General features: G+C 46.7%; 1 protein-coding gene across 10 annotated transcripts in view; it reads right to left on the reverse strand.

Moving 5' to 3' along the window:
* dlg1b (discs large MAGUK scaffold protein 1b) overlaps positions 1-21,934 on the reverse strand; it is a 39,977-nt gene that overhangs the window by 10,256 nt on the left and 7,787 nt on the right. For 3 of the 10 annotated variants that reach the window (XM_029830536.1, XM_029830534.1, XM_029830533.1), the window contains exons 3-14: positions 21,602-21,762; positions 20,716-20,775; positions 16,192-16,374; positions 12,783-12,920; positions 5,517-5,570; positions 5,067-5,117; positions 4,763-4,887; positions 3,703-3,872; positions 3,362-3,498; positions 3,057-3,201; positions 994-1,123; positions 761-917 (exon numbers count right to left, since the gene is read on the reverse strand). In XM_029830536.1, the coding sequence (XP_029686396.1) occupies positions 761-917; positions 994-1,123; positions 3,057-3,201; positions 3,362-3,498; positions 3,703-3,872; positions 4,763-4,887; positions 5,067-5,117; positions 5,517-5,570; positions 12,783-12,920; positions 16,192-16,374; positions 20,716-20,775; positions 21,602-21,762 (1,511 nt within the window). Of the gene's footprint in view, positions 1-760; positions 918-993; positions 1,124-3,056; positions 3,202-3,361; positions 3,499-3,702; positions 3,873-4,762; positions 4,888-5,066; positions 5,118-5,516; positions 5,571-5,790; positions 5,884-10,322; positions 10,549-12,782; positions 12,921-16,191; positions 16,375-20,715; positions 20,776-21,601; positions 21,763-21,934 lie in introns of those variants that run through there. The other 7 variants (XM_029830542.1, XM_029830539.1, XM_029830538.1 and 4 more) reach the window with 6 other exon arrangements.

Raw genomic sequence — 21,934 nt, forward strand, 5'->3', positions numbered from 1 at the left:
CCATCTCACAAGAAATAAAAGATAACGTGAGCAGACTCAGGCAGGTTCCACCAGCCAGCATAGCTGGATGTGTGTTAGTTCCCATTTTAACTGACATCAAGTTGAGACTCAGGAAACGTTAGGGTAGGGTTGGGTTAGGGTAGGGTTAGGGCTGGCTCTGCTGTCCAGGGTTAGGGCAGGGTTCGGGTAGGGTTAGGGGATTAGGGTTGGCTCTGCTGTCCAGGGTTAGGGGTTAGGGTTAGAGGGTTAGGGTAAGAGGGTTAGGGTTGGCTCTGCTGTCCAGGGGTAGGGGTAGGGTTAGGGTTTAGGGTTGGTTAGGGTTAGGGTTAGGGTTGGCTCTGCTGTCCAGGGGTAGGGTTAGGGTTAGGGTTTAGGGTTGGTTAGGGTTAGGGTTGGCTCTGCTGTCTAGGGGGTCTAACTGGCACCAGCCTGTCTCCCGTCCAGCTGCACAACTATTTTGCTGGTAAATCCAAATAAATGATTAAATGAATCGAGGTCAAACTAATCATAATCTTTCCTAATAAATAAAATACAACTTTTGTATACAGGTGAATCACACCAGTGCTGATATTCAGCACAACAATAGATGTTATTACTATGTTATTACAGTGGTGGCTCCACCCACCCCCATCCAGCATCTGTCTTTGTATTTAGGAGGAAAATTATAAATTCACAGAATTGATGTGAACGTTTTTTAAATGGATATAGAATTGTGTGTGTGTGTGGGTGTGTGGGGGTGTATGTGTGTGTGTATACTTACTGACACCAGCCTGTCTCCTTTTCTCAGCTCGCCACTCAGGTCAGCTGGTCCTCCCGCCAGGATGAAGGATATGAAAATGCCCTCACCGTCCTCCCCACCCACGATGTTGAAGCCTAACCCTGTGGCCCCTCTTTGCAGCACAACCCTCCTGGGCTCCCTGCCAGAACAAAACGGCATCAGTCGTCCTTCCATCGTGTGTCACAAACATCATTTCCTCATGTTTGGGTCCTCACCGCGCAGCATCAGCTTCTTCATGCGTGCTCTTGGGGGTTGAAGAAAAGCACCCTGAAGGGGGCGGTGGCGGTAGGGGCTGACTCAGGAAGTTGGAGGGGCTGATATGGTTCTCTGCTTTCTGAGAATATGCTGCAACAGACAGATCCGAGGATCCACAAACACAACAGACATGCCTTTCATTCTAACAGGAAGGTGTTGACACGTTGATTAAATCTACGCTCGAGTGGTCACGGGACGCTAAAGGAGGATTCCGATCAAATTTTTCTGGCTTATGAGATTCTGAAGGCAGCTCAGGGGACCCACCCGGCTGCTGGTCATTGAGACAAAAGCTTGAGAGTGCAGGGGGCTCACAAAAGCCGGAGGTTCACTATCCCACAGCTCAGAAGAGGAAAGTACAAGTCAGCACTGTCTGGGCTGAGGGGCTGCTACGGCCCTCGACACAGGCCCTTGTAGAGACACTTTGAAGGCCCCCCTCAATCCAAACACCAGGCCTCCCAATGAGGAAGCAGAGTCTGTGCAACCGAGGAGGGCTCTCTAATTTCTGAAGGTCAGGTGGCCAAAATTATTGAAAAGCCTCCATTTGGCAAGGTATGAGGAATGAACAAAAGCCCTGCCGGAGTTCCTCAAGGCTCTGGATGTTGTAGGGCTGTCGACATGCATTTCCAATATAGCGTGGGCAACAGGGACAGAGACTGGTAAACAGGGGTGGTGGTCAGCACAGCTGATTAGAACCCAAAATCATGGTCCTCAGACAGAAAGGAGAGATGAGATCCTGCCTCAAGTGGAGAGGTTTGAATATCTCAGGATCTTGTTCACACATGAGGGGCCAGTGGAGATTAGGGTTAGGGTTAGTAGGATTAGGGTTAGGGTTAGTAGGGTCAGGGTTAGTAGGGTCAGGGTTAGTAGTTTGGTGCATCGATGCAGCATCAGCAGTGATGCAGACCTGGCATGGGCCTACTGTGGTAAAGCTAAGCCAAGGCAAGGTCAAGTTTGCCCAGTCGTGAGCTGGGAGTAGCGACCAGTAGAACGTGATCCTGACGAGGTTTTCCGGGCACGTACCAAAAGGAACCCAGAGAAAAGAGCATGGAAACGCTGGTAATAAGGTATATTAGGGTATATATGGTATATTAGGGTATATAAGGTATATTAGGGTATATGAGGTATATTAGGGTATATACAGTATATTAGGGTATATAAGGTATATTAGGGTATATTAGGTATATTGGGGTATATAAGGTATATTAGGGTATATAAGGTATATTAGGGTATATAAGGTATATGAGGTATATTAGGGTATATGAGGTATATTAGGGTATATTAGGTATATTGGGGTATATTAGGTATATTGGGGTATATAAGGTATATTAGGGTATATAAGGTATATTAGGGTATATGAGGTATATTAGGGTATATACAGTATATTAGGGTATATAAGGTATATTAGGGTATATAAGGTATATTAGGGTATATTAGGTATATTGGGGTATATAAGGTATATTAGGGTATATAAGGTATGTTAGGGTATATGAGGTATATTAGGGTATATAAGGTATATTAGGGTATATAAGATTTTTTAGGGTATATTAGGTATATTGGGGTATATAAGGTATATTAGCGTATATAAGGTATATTAGGGTATATAAGGTATATTAGGGTATATAAGGTATGTTAGGGTATATAAGGTATATTAGGGTATATAAGGTATATTAGGGTATATAAGATTTTTTAGGGTATATTAGGTATATTGGGGTATATAAGGTATATTAGCGTATATAAGGTATATTAGGGTATATGAGGTATATTAGGGTATATAAGGTATATTAGGGTATATAAGGTATATTAGGTAATACCCTTAGGCATTGCATACCTGGTCATCTCCCAACCAGCTCACATTCTATCACTAGCAGCAGCACAAGAGACACGTTTAGAAGGTTTTAGAGGTCAAACCTCCAACTGAGCTGCAACCAGAACAACATTCTGGGGGAACTCCTCAGGCTGTTGGGAGTCTGAAGGTGGAAAGCTCCAAATGTCAGCAGTGAAACGCTGGAGGAGCAGTACTCACAGCTGGTGATTTCAGGCGCAGGAAAGCTGTCATTCATGAAGACGTTGTTGGGTTTTGCTACCTTCAAGTACACAACGTCAGTGGTGTTCTTCAAGGCTGTGACAGCATGTTCGTGACTCACCTCCTCCAGGCAGGAGTTGTTCACCTGGACAGAAGACAGCAATGTTTCCAGCAACAAGGACACAGAAATGTTCAAAAGAGTCATACTTCATTCTTTTGACTAGTTGTATACATTCTGTCAATATTGAGCTCAATTAATTGAGAAAACATGTAAGAGAAATTTGTTTTGCCAAGATCTGACTTACGGCGAACAGTTTGTCTCCAATCTGCAGGCGCCCGTCTTTATGAGCAGCTCCTCCTTCAATAATCTTGGTGACATAGATGCTGTTGTCACCCGGGATGTGCTGGTTTCCTACTCCACCTGCTATACTAAAACCCAACCCTGGACCAGGACCAGGGTCAGACAGGCATTGACAAGGACCAACACAACAACACTAAATTAGCATTAGCAATGACCTTGGGAATTGATGTATTTGTCTGATTTATGTATCTATGTATATTATAACCAGGAGATAGTTCCCTACATGCTACTCTGTGGGTGGCCCTAAAGCACTTTTGAATCTATGGCGTGGTGTCAGGTCAGTACCTTTGGGTCCTTTAACCAGTTTGATCTCCACCACTCTGTCACATGCAGCTTTCCTCCTACGGATGTAGAGGTGGACCACTGAGCCTGCCTCCTTCAGGGCCTCCACAGCTCGGCTGTGGGTCACGTCTCTTACATCCAGTTCATTCACTCTGAGAATAACATCATTAACCCTGAAACACAGAAGTCCCGTCTTCATTTGCAGCCTGAAATGTTGGATTGGTTGGCATTAGGCCTACTATAGCTTTCAGGGTGCCGTCTATAGATCTGAGCTCATCAGCATCTTCTTCTGTGTCTCCCATTAGCACAACATGGACCTGACTACAGCCGCACCACCCAAATTTCATAAAATGCAAGAAAAAATAAACATAAGCCGCATTTGACAATAAGCTGCAGGTGATGAGATCTTTATGGTCCAAAGGAAGATGATTTTAAATGTTTAATTACTAAACACAACAGTGTGCTGTAACAGCAGAAAAATGAGATGACATAGCGGCTTTTTGCCAAACACAGCAGCAAACTGACAGTTACAGTAACACGCCGTTAAGACAATAACGAGCCTACCAGCTGTAGATTGTTAGCCGTTAACTTAAAAGCTGCATCGTCAGCATTTCTTCGTGTGTTATCCATGACGAGGGTGTGGACATGAAGCGCAAAAAGACTGTTGAGAACGCGATTAAACTCGCGTCTCTTCGACCTGTCTTACTCTGGCGTTGCTCGAGCGCCCCCCGGTGGCCGCTCCGTCGTAAATATCCATTCAAATGCACTTATCCAGGTGGGCGATTGAGGAAGTCATAAAAATCCATAAATAAGCTGCATTGCTCTACAAGCCGCAGGCGTCAAAGAGTGGGGGGGAATGAGCGGCTAATAGTGCAGAATTTGCTCTCCTCTTGTTGCTTAATGTTGTCTTTGACCTGAACAGATACTTGAGCCACCCGATCCTCTTGGTGAGCATCAGCAAGGTTGGCCTTGCTGCATTATAAATGCAACCCCGAGGCAGAGCCACTTGGTTCTAGCCCTAACCCTAACCCTTTAAATGAGTGACACACAAAAGCAGTCTCACCTGAGCCGGCCGTCCTGGGCAGCTGCTCCTCCAGGGATGACTTTTGTGATGAAGATGCTGGGGTCTTCACCAATATGAGGGTTGTCTGTGCCTCCTGCAATGCTGAATCCCAGTCCCGAGTTACCCTGAAAACCATCACATGAATACAAGACACAGATTGTCCCTAATTAATAAAAAAAATAAAAATTACTGCCACAAATAAAGCCCCTGCGCTCATTAAAAACAAGGAGAATATTTACTCAGGATAATAGTGAGCAGGATCAGGTTAATACCTATTTTGTTAGTAGCGATAAACGGATCATACCCTTTCTAACGTGATGTCCTCGTACTCATAATCGGCCTCCGCCCCGTTGACCTGCGTAAACACAATGTCAGTTTATAATTTGCTAGAATTTAGTGAACCGGCAGCTGATTACCTGGAATGTTCTGTGTATAATGAACTGAAGCACTACAGAAATTGAGTCCTCCTGACCTTAGTTTAGCTTCTTTAAATCAATGTTGGCCTTCAAAACACCAAGAAAAGCAACTTGGGGTTGTTTTGGTGGTCTAAGGACAGAGGAGGTCACGACTGTGTAGCTTATAAAGGCCTGTGAGGCAAAAATGTTTGTGATTTTGATTTAAAATCTGAAATAGCACCTTTGTGGAATCATTTAATGGCAAAGAGCCTAGTGTAGGTGTGATGTGCAGTGTGACAGAGGGGTTTAGACACAAGCTCTCCCTCAAAGTCAACATGAATCCAGTGGAAGTCACTCACATATGGAGGCGTGTCCAGACCATCCGTGTTGACCACCACAGGGGGGGGGTTGGCCTGAAGAGAGAAGATGTGTCAGGGTCAGAAGGGGCTCGGAGGCATAAGCCTCAGCCATTTAGCCAGACTCTTCTAACACTGTATTTGATCTAGCCTTCCTCATTCCTTCACAGCTACCATCTTCTTGAAATGTTGGGCCTTCACTTCCAGATGGGATCATGAACCAAACTACACAAATACACCGAGATGAAGAAGGAAAAAATGAAAACAAAAAAGAAACCTGCAACATTCGAGGGATGACAGTGGACTCAACAGCAACTGGCGATACTGGGATGACAGGAATTATGGGAGAGGAGGGTGGGGTGACCTCAGCCTGCCGAACAATGTTGAGGGGTCAAAGGTTAGACAAGTACAAAGCAATGATGAACAAGATGAATGGACAGGAGGATGGAGGCTCACTTGTTTGCCTGTCTGTTGTTATTTTATGTGTGTTGGACAGGGCAATAGTGGGGCAGCTGAGCCCCCCCATCCTGTTTCTACTTTTAGCAAAGTCTTCTTTGAGCAGATTTAACCCACACTCTGATCTTCAGGTGTCCATCAACTTTGTTTGATCAGATAATGTTGATAAGAAAGGTCACAGTCTACCATAAAAATTCCTTACTGTTAAAAAAGAACCCAAGCGTGGCGATAAGGAGGTCATCAACACACTTACGTCAAAAGAGAAGGTGAAGCTGCTCAAACAAAGAGCTGATAGCTTTCAAATGGGCCTTATGGTTGGGCCCCAGCAGATGTGGTCTATGGAAAACCAACAGCAGCTAAAAACAGCATACAGGCATTGATCACATTGATCCAGCAGACCTACTTTTGGAAACCGGTCCTAGTATCCAGAGCTCCCTAATGCTCACCCCCCCTCCAGACCAGGCTGAAAACAACCCTCCACAGAAGTGGTTCAGCAATCGTCATCAGAGATGAGAACGGAGTCAAGACGGAGTGAAGAGAACAAACTGCTGCTCGTCTGAATCAATATTGTCTTAGGGTTAGGGTTAGGGTTAGAGGGTTAGGGTTAGGGTTAGAGGGTTAGGGTTAGGGGGTTAGGGTTAGGGTTAGAGGGTTAGGGTTAGAGGGTTAGGGTTAGGGTTAGAGGGTTAGGGTTAGGGGGTTAGGGTTAGGGTTAGAGGGTTAGGGTTAGGGTTAGAGGGTTAGGGTTAGAGGGTTAGAGGTTAGGGTTAGAGGGTTAGGGTTAGGGTTAGAGGGTTAGGGTTAGGGTTAGAGGGTTAGGGTTAGGGGGTTAGGGTTAGGGTTAGAGGGTTAGGGTTAGAGGGTTAGGGTTAGGGTTAGAGGGTTAGGGTTAGGGTTAGGGTTAGAGGGTTAAGGGTTAGGGTTAGAGGGTTAAGGGTTAGGGTTAGAGGGTTAGGGTTAGGGTTAGGGTTAGAGGGTTAAGGGTTAGGGTTAGAGGGTTAAGGGTTAGGGTTAGAGGGTTAGGGTTAGGGTTAGAGGGTTAAGGGTTAGGGTTAAGGGTTAGGGTTAGAGGGTTAGGGTTAGAGGGTTAAGGGTTAAGGGTTAGGGTTAGAGGGTGAGGGTTAGGGTTAGGGTTAGGGTTAGAGGGTTAAGGGTTAGGGTTAGGGTTAGGGTTAAGGGTTAGGGTTAGAGGGTTAGGGTTAAGGGTTAGGGTTAGAGGGTTAAGGGTTAGGGTTAGAGGGTTAAGGGTTAGGGTTAGAGGGTTAGGGTTAAGGGTTAGGGTTAGGGTTAAGGGTTAAGGGTTAGGGTTAAGGGTTAGGGTTAGGGTTAAGGGTTAAGGGTTAGGGGTTAGGGTTAGAGGTTAGGGTTAAGGGTTAGGGTTAGAGGTTAGGGGTCCTGTGATACTTTAAATGGTTTACCCTGTAACTGCCTGTCTTCCAAACACATTCTAGTAGCATCATTCCTGAGCCTTTTAAGTGAAATCTCCAGCTTTCTGTGATACGAACCTTTTCCAAACACACCACCTTCAGCCTGCCTATGGCCCTGAATAAATCAGCACCTTCTAAACTCCAGATACTGTTACAAGTACCTTATTAAAAGAGAACGGTACCCAGGGTATCTGTGGCTGCCTCAGTGTGGGGCAGCTGCCCACAACTTTGGCAGTGCTCTTGGTAGGACTCTTCTTAACGCTGTCCCGCAGGTTAAGGAAGCGGCTACGAGCCCGGCAAGATGCTGGCACAGTGCAGGTAGTAAATCTGGACAGAGAAGCCTGAACTTTAGCACGAGTTAGCTGCTCCTGACCACGTTGCTCGATGGCTCGCTGCATGTGTAGGGGCTGAAAGTTGGCAACGGACTCCTGCAGGTTTATGTCCAGGCTTTTGTTGCTGCCGTTCATCGTGCATTTGAACCCCTTTTGTGAATAATGCGTCGTCATCTTCTTCGTGCAGATTCCCAATTAGGAAGGAGGCAGGAAAATAAATGTTTGAGGTGTCAGAAAGAAAAGATCCAAACTCAGTCCCGATCCTCAGGTTCCACAAGCAGAAGCCGTTTCTTCCTCTCTGCAGCTTCAGTTTCTCTGCTCTTCACTCATTCAGGAGTTTCATTGAGCTTTGCATGTCATGGTGGGGGGTGGGGGCGGGGCCTCTCACACCACATAAATAATCAATGTGCCCCCAGATTCAGACACCGACCTCACATAGAACATGCCACCAACTACTAGCTCTCATGAATTCTCCACACCACAAATCATTAGAAGGCCAAAAACCTTTCTGTCTTTTATATTTGGGTATTTGGTTATGGGATCGATCTGCTCAGTTTAAATGTGTGTATCACCTGTTCACACATTACAGTTATTGGCCATAAATCTGGCAACATGGAGCCTCAAAGAGTAGAAACATTAGTCAAGAATGAGGGGAAGAATAACAACTACAAAATAAAAATGGAATATTTAAAATAAAGACTGTTTTTACAGCACTAAGACATTTGACACAACAGTCGAATCTGAAGCCATGTGTCTGTTCTCTGCTACTCTGGAAGCATTCATCTTCAGCTGTGCATCATTCTGTGCAGGCCGTAGAAATCTGTAAGGCCTTGACTGGTTCTCCTGGTGCTATCTCACAGGTGTTTCATGTCTCCTGAGACTTTTACGTTTCATAGACTCATGATGGATGCCTTCCTCCTTCCTTCCTCCTTTTTAGTAATAATTGGACTCTATAATCATTTGGTCGTTTAGACTGTGTTATGAAGCCATCAGAGAAGATTGTGTTCACTCGGTGGTATAAAAGAGCGCTAGTGGAATAAGTCTGGAGGAGATCTTCACCATCAGGACCACGAGACCTCCCGCGGACAAGCTGCAGCGTCCCATTGATGCCTGACTGTTCTCTCCAATAAACATCTCTTCAAACCAGGTCGGTGTCTGTGAAGATTCCTTCCTCATCAACACATCTTGGTTACCATCAGAAGACGTTCACCACACAACCCTTTAAAATATTTAGACTAGCGAAACATGCAACCTTGAAGGTCAAACATTTTCCAGTTATATCAAAGATTAGATGGAACAAAAATGTGTTTTAAACAGCACAAAAAGACTGAAATAATTATATTAAATATGAAGGTATGATATGGAAACCTGAAAAAGTGAGGACTTCAGAATTCTGGAGTAAATGGAGAAGAACGGAAAAATAGCAGAGAGGAATACAAACAAACCAAGTCGTGGAAGCCACCAAACTAACTACCAGCACCAGTAACGACACCCAGACCAGTACAGCCAATGACAGACCAGTACAGCCAATGACGGACCAGTACAGCCAATGACAGACCAGTACAGCCAATGACGGACCAGTACAGCCAATGACGGACCAGTACTGCCAATGACGGACCAGTACAGCCAATGACGGACCAGTACAGCCAATGACGGACCAGTACAGCCAATGACGGACCAGTACAGCCAATGACGGACCAGTACAGCCAATGACAGACCAGTACTGCCAATGACGGACCAGTACAGCCAATGACGGACCAGTACAGCCAATGACGGACCAGTATAGCCAATGACGGACCAGTACAGCCAATGACGGACCAGTACTGCCAATGACGGACCAGTACAGCCAATGACGGACCAGTACAGCCAATGACGGACCAGTACTGCCAATGACGGACCAGTACTGCCTATGACGGACCAGTACTGCCAATGACGGACCAGTACAGCCAATGACGGACCAGTACAGCCAATGACGGACCAGTACTGCCAATGACGGACCAGTACTGCCTATGACGGACCAGTACTGCCAATGACGGACCAGTACAGCCAATGACGGACCAGTACAGCCAATGACAGACCAGTACAGCCAATGACAGACCAGTACTGCCAATGACAGACCAGTACAGCCAATGACAGACCAGTACAGCCAATGACAGACCAGTACTGCCAATGACAGACCAGTACAGCCAATGACAAACCAGTACAGCCAATGACAGAGCAGTACTGCCAATGATGTCACTGCCGCCGAGTCCACAGGGGATGAGGAGGCATCTGCACTCATCATCACATCATCTGTCATGAGACTAATGCGTTATTCTCCAACAGGCCCACACGGAAACATGTCAGCCGTGCGCATCAGATGCCGGGAGGTTGCTAGGCAACCGTGGGAAAGGCAAGTGCTTTGCAGAGGCTGTTAACAACATGCGGTTTGTCATCAGGTTAAACATTCTGGATCCTGAACGCAACACGATGCCTCCACGTGACGTAATCCTGATCAGAAAATGACGCAGCTCCTTTCGACTCCACTCACAGATGAATCATGTTGCAGCACCGTCTTGTACCTCCTCACCTCTATACAATGGAGGTGAACCTACCAGGAGGCGCAGGTGCAGCTTCTTGGTTCTCCTCAGGGTTCCCATGATGCGCCGGCCCATCTTCTTAGCATACCACACAGAGTTCAGCATGCTAGTCCAGCAGCTGGGGCAGAGCCATGCCCTCCCTGTCTCCTCTTCTGCTGTCACCTTCTTCCTGCTTCTTTAGGCTGCGTGGATGCCGAGCAGACAACAGGAGCGGCTGTTGAACCCCCAACACACCCTTCACACACACCTCCTGCTCCTCTAAGATACAAGCAATTTGCTGATGGAGGTGAACAGCTGCTACCTCCAGAGAGCAGAGCGACTCAAAAGCTGCGTCAGAACAGCAGCCCTCCCACAGAAAAAGAGAGGGAGGGGAAGAGCGGTGAGATAATAAGAGGAGATGGAGAGAGCGCTACGAGGGGACAGGAAAAGGTGGGAAAGGAAGATGCAGGAAAGAGGGAGAGACAGAAAGAGAGGACAGAGGGTGGAATGGGGGAGAAGGGGGAGAAAGAAGAAAGGAGGAGGCAGAAGATCACGATTACTGTTGTTATATGCAAGCTGGTCTTCTTCACTTCTGTGATGTGGCTGCCACTGCTCACAGGAAGGGTTTGTTTGACAGCTCTGGAGTGGCTTCGCTCCCTCGTTAGCAGACGGATGATTTAGGTCAGCCTCTAACAGTAATGACCCTTTGACAGCATACTCAGCTCTTCTCTTCCTTCTCCACCCTTTTCTCTTCCTACATTTAGATTCAATTGTATCTTGGTTAAACTTATTCAATCCCGGAGCTGATGGGGCTTTAGGGCATGTTACTATAATCTATAATCGTAACTGTTCTAGAATGTTCGTGCCGGACTGGACCTTTCATTCATGGAGTCATCTGATTGGACACTAGTCCAAAAAAGCCCTAACCTCAAACCCTAACCTCTAACCCTAACCTCTAACCCTAACCCTAAGGCTTAACCCTAACCTCTAACCCTAACCCTAATCTCTAACCCTCTAACCCTAACCTCTAACCCTAACCTCTAACCCTAACCCTCGAACCCTAACCTCTAACCCTAACCCTAACCGTCTAACGCTAACCCTCTAACCCTAACCTCTAACCCTAACCTCTAACCCTAACCTCTAACCCTAACCTCTAACCCTAACCCAATCCTAACCTCTAACCCTAACCTCTAACCCTAACCACTAACCCTAACCCTAATCTCTAACCCTAACCCTCTAACCCTCTAACCCTAACCCTAAGGCTTAACCCTAACCTCTAACCCTAACCTCTAACCCTAACCTCTAACCCTAACCCTAACCTCTAACCCTAAACCCTCAAACCCTAACCTCTAACCCTAACCCTCTAACCCTAACCTCTAACCCTAACCCTCTAACCCTAACCCTAACCCTAACCGTCTAACGCTAACCCTCTAACCCTAACCCTTTAACCCTAACCTCTAACCCTAACCTCTAACCCTAACCTCTAACCCTAACCTCTAACCCTAACCCTAACCTCTAACCTCTAACCCTAACCCTAACCTCTAACCTCTAACCCTAACCTCTAACCCTAACTCTAACCTCTAACCCTAACCCTCGAACCCTAACCTCTAACCCTAACCCTCTAACCCTAACCCTTTAACCCTAACCTCTAACCGTCTAACGCTAACCCTCTAACCCTAACCTCTAACCCTTTAACCCTAACCTCTAACCCTAACCTCTAACCCTCTAACCCTAACCTCTAACCCCTAACCCTAACCTCTAACCCTAACCTCTAACCCTAACCTCTAACTCTAACCCTAACCTCTAACCCTAACCTCTAACCCTAACCCTAACCCTAACCTCTAACCCTAACCTCTAACCCTAACCTCTAACTCTAACCTCTAACCCTAACCCTAACCTCTAACCCTAACTCTAACCCTAACCTCTAACCCTAACCCTAACCTCTAACCCTAACTCTAACCCTAACCCTAACCTCTAACCCTAACCTCTAACCCTCTAACCCTAACCTCTAACCCCTAACCCTAACCTCTAACCCTAACCTCTAACCCTAACCTCTAACTCTAACCCTAACCTCTAACCCTAACCTCTAACCCTAACCTCTAACCCTAACCCTAACCCTAACCTCTAACCCTAACCTCTAACCCTAACCTCTAACCCTAACCTCTAACCCTAACCCTAACCTCTAACCCTAACTCTAACCCTAACTCTAACCCTAACCCTAACTCTAACCCTAACCTCTAACCCTAACCTCTAACCCTAACCTCTAACCCTAACTCTAACCCTAACCTCTAACCTCTAACCCTAACTCTAACCCTAACCTCTAACCCTAACCTTAACCTCAGAGTAACTGCACACAGAAGCACTAAGATCTTTCAGACATTTCAGACATCGCATGAACGCCGACTTCACCGATCAAATGTCATCAGTGGACAAGCGAACATGATGAGTGAGTCTGCGTTACCATGGCAACGGGTCGGAGAAGACATGACGTATTACCTGGACAGGGGGAAAGGGGTTTGAGGAGCAGGAGGGAAGGGGGCTGTCATCTCCATAGTGACAGAGGGAAGAAGATGAAGGAGAGGAGAGATCCAGGAAGTGCTGTTCTAATGCTGAAGACCAGTCCAAAAACACCTCCTGAAGGAGGAGACAGAGGAGCCAGATATGACAACAAAAAGAGGAGAGAAGGTGAAAGGAGGAGATAAGAATTAGGCGGAAGAAACTAAAATAACATTAAGGAGGAGAAATAGAGGAGGAGCAGGCACACGGCACGAAGCTGGTGGCAGAGAGGAAGGCGATACTTAAGAGGAGGGAAAACAAAGCCAGGAGGAGACACCGAGGAAGACACAGGAGGTATAAAAGTGTACTTTAGAGGCAGAATATAAAAGGGAAAGAGTCGATGTCGGAGATGTCAGTGAAGAAGTGATGGAGAGGAGAGATGAAGCTCGGCACCCACTGCTGGATATGAGTACTGAACAGAACTGCATTAAATCAGACAAAATGTGTAATTTTATCATTCAAAGGGGTTTTCCTGCATAGAGATTTTGATGGCGGCTGCCAAATTCCCAAGTACCAGCAGTTCTCAACTGAAAAATCCATCGAGCATCCCTGTCGGAATCTGTCATCTCGTTCATACACAACTGTAGTTGCATGCAGCCGCCACGAGTGGCGCTGTGTCGGGGTTTGCACCGGTTTAATGGCGATTTAAATGCAACAAAAATGGTTATTATTGATTACTATTATAGTGTTATTACCATTAGTAAACGATATCAGTTATGCAGGTATAGCAAATCATAAGATCGCCAACATATTTCACAAAAGGAGTTTGAGTAGAGGAGACACAAGATAGGTGAAGCAGCGTGATACAGGGTTAGGGTTAGGGTTACTGATGAGATGTTCCAAGTTAGGGTTAGGGTTACTGATGAGATGTTGGTTAGGGTTAGGGTTAGGGTTAAACACCTTAGAGAAGGTAGCACTTTTCAAAGCTAAACCTAGTGGGTTCAACAAAGACAAGGAATAAAACGAGTTTATAAAGCAAATGAAATAAAACTCTTATGTAGGAAAACACTGCAGCACGCCGCAGCTGCAGGTGGATGTGGAGCAGCAAGCTCCATATTGATCAAGAGAATCTACAGACATCCATATTGATCAACCAATCACAGCTCACCCAATAAACAGCTGAACTTGCCTTACAATTATCTGGAGAAATAAATATTAAGTGCTTGTACGACTAAAGAATTATCATGAAAAGACTAGAAGTTTTAATGACATCATGTCTGATCATTTTTATGTATATTACCTTCATCAGTACCAGCCGTTCAGTCTATTGGTGCCTAGAAATGATCATTTCTGAATCATATCTACTTCAGAACCAGTCATAGGAGTTTCTCCAGAATCAGCTCCACTAGCAGTTGCAACTGTAGCTCAAGATTGAAAGATATGATTGAGCCCATGTTTGCGTCAACACCAGAATAATGCAAAGCTAAACTATTTAAAAGCTGTTTTAAAGCTAAAAACATCCGTGCACCACTGATTAAAGGAGATGTGTGCCATAAGGTGGCCACCGGTGGTTCAAACCGGGACGACCCTAACCTAACCCTAACCCCTAACCGGGACGACCCTAACCTAACCCTAACCGGGACGACCCTAACCTAACCCTGACCTAACCCAACCCTAACCTAACCCTGACCTAACCGGGACGACCCTAACCTAACCCTAACCGGGACGACCCTAACCTAACCCTAACCTAACCCTGACCTAACCTAACCCTGACCTAACCCAACCCTAACCTAACCGGGACGACCCTAACCTAACCCTAACCGGGACGACCCTAACCTAACCCTGACCTAACCGGGACGACCCTAACCTAACCCTGACCTAACCAGGACGACCCTAACCTAACCCTGACCTAACCGGGACGACCCTAACCTAACCCTAACCGGGACGACCCTAACCTAACCCTGACCTAACCCAACCCTAACCTAACCCTGACCTAACCGGGACGACCCTAACCTAACCCTAACCCCTAACCGGGACGACCCTAACCTAACCCTAACCTAACCCTAACCCCTAACCTAACCCAAGCCTAACCCCTAACACACTGCATCAGGAGGATCTACAAGATAAACCCAAGAAGGGGACAATGTTATGCTACCTTCTGTGCTTGGTGCACGTAAATGGCCAGTTGATCTGTCATGTGACTAAACTAAAATGCAATGACAAATAGCAATTTCTTTAAATCAGGTCGACTACTACGACACACTGCTCGTACATGTGCACCTACGCTGCCACCACCACCATTTCAACCCAGGAAAAACCCTGATTCTGTTATATTTTTAATGTTTCTGATTTTATTCTGGTGTGAACTGACTATTTTACCAAATTGACCTATGTGACTAAACCGAAATCTGAACGTGTAAAACTTCGAGGGATGAGGACCGACCAAACATTGAAGCTCTGTAGCAGTGGCTACACACACACAGAGGCGTGTGTGTAGCCACTGGAGAGAATATTGCTAAGAGCAGAGTACGAACCCAAACCAGGAATACGCCATGAAGCACTCGGTCATTTGTTTCAGCCAAGAGTCTTTTTCTAAAGCGCGGTCCAATGGCCCAGATTCTTGCACAGTGAGAGAAAACTGTAAAGAGCTTTTAATCTTTTTACTGATTAGAACACATTCGAGATGGATCATGACCAGGTTTCTAACTCAATTGGACAGGTTCTCTGTTCAGCCACTACCTCTCTGAGAAACAGATTCAGTGTTAAATGTAGGTGGACATGACATAAAGTACCGCTAGAACCTTAATTCTACCTTTTAATAACCCTTTTACTATGTGAAACAATCCCAGATCCCTGAGGGAACAAACAAAAGTTTCAACTTGAGCCCTAAACTAAACTGTGTCAAATATCAAAACTGATAAAAAGTCTGTCATTTTGAAATTAAAAAGGAATTGAAAGTGAATGTTTTTTACTACAACCTTTCCTCACTGCACATTGCATGGAGGTGTTGTTTCCTAGAGTACAAAAGTAATAATAATAATGGCAAAAGAACAAAGTAAACTGTCTAAAGTCAAGTCCTGTTCTTGGGAGCCCCCACAGCCCCCACTCCTGGACGGCCCTCGTCAACACATCAAATCACTACTGACCATGAGGTCAGTAATCCACACGGGGGGAATATACACACGTCTCCTGACATACATCATCGCAATGCCGATCGATAGTGCATCCATATTTAGATATTTAGATCCATAAGAGTGATATTACAGAGCTACAAAAACCCATAACAACAGGGAGACATCCAGGAAACATACATGTGAGATTAAACATGCTACAGATAAGCACAAACCCCATCCTCCTCATTGTAGTGTGTGTGTGTGTGTGTGCGTGCGTGCGTGCGTGTGTGCTATACCTTCATGGGGGAGATGTGAGTGTGGCTCACATATCCATGCACATTCTCGATCTGAAACAGGTTCTTTTCTGCCACCTGAACCAGCTCAGCACCCTCTGTCTCCTCTGTGAGTTGGGGGGAGCTTTCGTCCTGGTCTTGGATCTGGTCCTGAGGGGAGGAGTCCTCATCATGGTGTCTGTACTTCTGAAAGAGAAAGATCCCACAACGGCCAAAAGTTAGCAATAAGCTGCTAATGACCATGTCAGTCAAATATTAGGGTTATTTCTTTCCCTTTTTCGCCAGAAATTCTATATAGTTGGATACTTGAGTTGCTGCACCTTACCAGCAGGAATCAATGATAAGTGCTCGTTTGGATCAGTCAGGACATACTAAAAAACTGGACCTTGGGTTGTCAGAAGCTCTTTGGATGAGAGGGATGAAGGTGCATGCAATAAACTACTACAATGAATAGATGATGATTTATTCATGTACATGGTTTTTACTAAGCAGGAGAGGGAGCCGTTTCCTCAGAGTGGAACTGAGGAGTCACATGACATGAGGGAGAAGCACCTGCTCACCATCCGTCGCTCTGCCCCTGATGCTAAGCTGCCCAGGTGCGTACCCAGCACACCTCGGCGTAGAAGAGGGCGCTCGCCACCACTAAGAGACTAATAGAACATCAGTCATGCATTGTTACTGAATGCTGCCAGCCATCCTCAGAAGGCCGTGTTGGCTGTCCAGTTCCTCATCCAGCTCCACTTCCAGGTATCTGCAGACTGGCACACGCCCCATGTTGACACCCTTGATGCACACAGGCTCCCAGAGGAAAGGAGCACCTTTTTCCAATGAAGAGAAGCTAACACATAATCTCTGTGGCTGCAGCTCAGCTGGAGGTTCTGAATTCAGGATTCTTCAGACTTCCTGAATCACAACAATCCCCAGCCTGGAAGAACAAATGCTGGAGGAGCTTTTGGGCATCATTGTGAGCTGGCTGACTCTGAGCTTATTCTAAAGGCTTTTGTCCCCTCTTCTCTGACCTGTCCTCCCTCCTCCACTCCCAAGGACCACAGCTGTGGAGCTGCAGCAGCCTTTTTCATGTGGACCACCATCAACTCGCTGAACTGGCGTTTGGTTTATAAGGCTGGTTCTCCCAAGACTATAGCTGGAACCAAATCTAACATGCTGATGCCTTCAGAATATGTTGTTAATTTAGCATATTTCAGTATAACAGTGTCATAAAGACGGAGGACATGGGTGGACACGGCAGCTTCCTTGAGAAAGACTATTGGTCATCTATGCTTCAGATAACTTTCCTTCCACACAAGTGCAGATTGGGTATATCCAGAATTCTCCAGCTTTTGAAGCGGGAACTTGTTTTCAATTATATCAAATGCTGCCGCTGTAAAATCCAACAAGACTGCACCACACATCATGTTGTTGTCCAAGTGTGGTCCTGTCTTCTGTCATTTGGGCCAATGCTGTGCACGTTCATACCCTCATACCCGACGCCTCCAGGCATTCGACATCAGATGCCTGCAACATTCCCTAGCATGCTTGTGTTCCCCACGGTGACAACTTTGAGAGAGGCAACTTTGGTGGGTCGGCCCTGACGGGGCAGCCATTTGCACGTGACGGGGCGAATGGCTCGAAAGCCGACCAGACCACAAACGCGGATCAAAGGACCTTTCAAAGGGACTCTAAAGAGATGCAACAATAAATCCAACATCTCAGAGGCAGCTTCACTAATTGAGCCACTGTGGTGCAATTTATGACACACGGGGGTTACACACCTCGAGGAGAAACACGCCACACGATGGGTTATGGTGCGCTGGCTAAGATGCCTCCATGATGATCCGGCACCACCCCAATTTCCTGTTTCAGGCCATACATGTCCTCCCCGTGGCCAGCTCTATAGTCAACTATAGTGACTCTTCACCAGCAAGATAACCACGTACCAACCCATCACAACAGAAGGAAGCTACATCATCTCCAGCAACAATGAACTGCCAAAGCTATATAATCAACAGTTATTCTAATGAAGGCTGTCCTTGATCGTGTGTGCATTTAAATATTTGAACGTTTTCAGATGTTTTCCAATAACTGAACCTGACTCTTCAACTGCACAATGCACCAGCAATGGCTACAAAGATGCAGAAGTTACACAGCCAGCCTCCATCAGCTAAACCAGCCACCCCCACCTTAGTACTGCCCCAGGCTCACTCTCTGATTGGTGCATCAGCATGGCAGAGATCAAGAGCGATGTGTTCAGCCAATCCTGCTGTGTCCAGTCCAACAGGGACGAGAGACAGAAGGCTCCCTTAGGAGGGCATCAGGAGCAAAAGAATCGGTGATGCGAGAGGCAGCGTTCCACCACTTCCACAACACCCCGTTCTGACTGCAGGTGGTTAGGGTTGGTTAGGGTTAGGGTTAGGGTTAGGGTTGGTTAGGGTTAGGGTTAGGGGCAGCAGCATTATGTATGAGGTGTCAGGTAGGGTTAGGGTTCGGGGCAGCAGCATTGGGTTAGGGTTAGGGTTGGGGGCAGCAGCATTGGGTTAGGGTTAGGGTTAGGGTTAGGGACAGCAGCATTGGGTTAGGGTTAGGGTTAGGGGCAGCAGCATTGGGTTAGGGTTAGGGTTAGGGGCAGCAGCATTGGGTTAGGGTTAGGGTTAGGGTTAGGGACAGCAGCATTGGGTTAGGGTTAGGGTTAGGGGCAGCAGCATTGGGTTAGGGTTAGGGTTAGGGGCAGCAGCATTGGGTTAGGGTTAGGGGCAGCAGCATTGGGTTAGGGTTAGGGTTGGGGGCAGCAGCATTGGGTTAGGGTTAGGGTTGGGGGCAGCAGCATTGGGTTAGGGTTAGGGTTAGGGTTAGGGGCAGCAGCATTGGGTTAGGGTTAGGGTTAGGGGCAGCAGCATTGGGTTAGGGTTAGGGGCAGCAGCATTGGGTTAGGGTTAGGGTTAGGGGCAGCAGCATTGGGTTAGGGTTAGGGTTAGGGGCAGCAGCATTGGGTTAGGGTTAGGGGCAGCAGCATTGGGTTAGGGTTAGGGGCAGCAGCATTGGGTTAGGGTTAGGGGCAGCAGCATTGGGTTAGGGTTAGGGCAGCAGCATTGGGTTAGGGTTAGGGGAGGCATTGGTAGGGTTTAGGGGCAGCAGCATTGGGTTAGGGTTGAGGGGCAGCAGCATTGGGTAGGGTTAGGGTAGGGCAGCAGTCATTGGGATTAGGGTTAGGGGCAGCAGCATTGGGTTAGGGTTTAGGGGTTAGGGGCCAGAGCAGCATTGGGTTAGGGTTAGGGTTAGGGGTTTAGGGGCAGCAGCATTGGGTTAGGGTTAGGGGCAGGCAGCATTGGTTAGGGTTAGGGTTAGGGTTAGGGGCAGCAGCATTGGTTAGGGTTTAGGGTTAGGGACAGCAGGCATTGGGTTAGGGTTAGGGGCCAGCAGCATTGGGTTAGGGTGGGTTTAGGGGCAGCAGCATTGGGTTAGGGTTAGGGTTATGGGCAGGGGCAGCAGCACTGGGTTAGTTATTAGGGTTAGGGTTAGGGGCAGCAGCTTGGGTTAGGGTTAGGGGCAAAGCATTCATTGGGTTAGGGTTAGGGTTAGGGTTAGGGTTAGGGGCAGGCAGCATTGGGTTAGGGTTAAGTAGCAGCATTGGGTTAGGGTTAGGGGCAGCAGCATTGGGTTAGGGTTAGGGGCAGCAGCATTGGGTTAGGGTTAGGGGCAGCAGCATTATGTATGAGGTGTCAGGTAGCACCGAATAAACCAAGATTAAGTTATTATGTGAACTATTCTAATTTGTATTAAAATAGAATTATTTCATAAAACAGAATTCTATCACATATCGACCTGCCTTGTTAATTACAATTTCCAGTTGGTTATGATAAGGCTTTCAAGGTGTCATCCATTTTTAGGGTGTGACGCCTAATAGACCAACTTGGTCAGCTCAGTAGCTTAGTGGCTCCCCTGCTGGACAAAAATCAAATCCCTCTCCTAGATGTTAACCAAACGAGAACGTGAAGCACGATGATGAAAAGTGAAAAGTTTAAATTAACAAATCAAAATAGAAGCAAATGAGTGAACAACTTGTGAGAAAACCTTATCAGATCAGCCGAGAACAAAGAATTTAATGTGAGCATTTTGACTGCAGATGTCCGAGTTTACATGGCCAAAAGATCAAAGAGATCAAAACATAAGAGAGCAGATGCTACGGAGCTTAAACAACCACCACCAAAAGCACGGTTGTGATTGATTATGACAGCATAAACACAGAGGGTGAATACACATCCCATCTCATTGTCAGCAGTGAGAGGACATGCAGCAGCATCTGGGTTCCTTTCCCTCTGGAAAACCGTAATGTCACGCTTGTGTCTGCTGATGAACACATTACCATACGAACACTCGGAGTTGCTGCTTCAACACTTCCTCCCCACTATTACTTGATCCCAGACCCAGTTCCTGACCCTTTCCAGTGATCCAAAGCACAGGATGGCACATGCACCCACAGCAGACAATAGCAGCACCGCCTCCCTGACACCGACGGACATCAGTACTTACGTGAGCGCGACTGTCAGACTTGAACAACATGTGGAGGATTTCTCTGAGGAGAGCGGAGTCCTATAAGGGACGAAGGTGTGTTCAATGGAAGCAGATGAGAGAAGGGGAGAAGATAGGAGACAAGAGCCAAGAGATGGTGTAGAAGTGGAAAGGAGAAGAGTTTGGGGTGGATAAAGACAACAGAAATGGAGAAGCAAAAAAGCAGAGTGTGCAGATCGAAATAAAAAATATAAAGAAGAGGAAAAATGGAGAAAATAAGAGAAGAGATCAATGCCAAAAAGGTTACCTCTTTCAGGGAAAGAGCTTGTGTTTAGTGGGAACACAGCAGAAGCTAGAACCACCAGGAACCACTACTTCATATGACACGAACAAAGATGTGTTCAACAACACTGGTGACGCAGAACAAGCACGACAATTTAATCCTGCACCATGTGGCAACAGGTCTGCTTCAGTTAGCCTAGCTTAGCACATGCGGGAAGGATAACTACTGGCACCAACAATGGCACAGACATTTAGATACATGTTTTGAAATGATGAAGATTAGTTCATCTCCAGGATGGAGATTATAACCAAATTACTAAAACTAAAACCCGTGTCAATGTGAAGCGTTTCTGTGTTCCGTGTGAACTGGCTCTCTGCTAGTGGAGGATGTGTGTGCTCTGGCTGTCGTCTATGAGATAAAACCGTGTCCACAGAGCAAAAGACCCCCTCCCTTCCTCCAGTGCTGTGCACCTGGCCGCACTGATAATTATACCTTCAAAGAGCGATGGGACGACGAGCTTGCAGTGAAGCCAGAATGGTCACCATGACAACATACAGTTCTGTTCTGAAAGGTTTCTGGACTAATGTGCAACAGGTGTGACGTGGGACGGACTGGCAGTCTTACCTCAATGCTGGTGCTGAAGCTGGGTGGTGTGTCTGAAGTCAGTGTACTCTGAAGGCTGGAAAACTCCCACAGGTTGATGGGTGTGGTGGTGTCGGCCCCTTTGGGAGATTCTGCCCATCTCTGGTTGTCCAAAAGGGTCACTTCGTAAAACTCCTGGATATCTGAAAGAGACAGGAATCCCACTGAATATCTTCATACACGTTAATCCCAGGGAGGACATCTCACTCCAGACCATCAGCATGTTCAACCCTAACCCTAACCCTCTAACCCTAACCCAACCCTAACCCTCTAACCCTAACCCATTAGCATGTTCAAACCTAACCCTAACCCTCT

Source organism: Takifugu rubripes, chromosome 22 (assembly GCF_901000725.2).
Source record: "Takifugu rubripes chromosome 22, fTakRub1.2, whole genome shotgun sequence".
NCBI classification, from domain to species: Eukaryota; Metazoa; Chordata; class Actinopteri; order Tetraodontiformes; family Tetraodontidae; genus Takifugu; species Takifugu rubripes.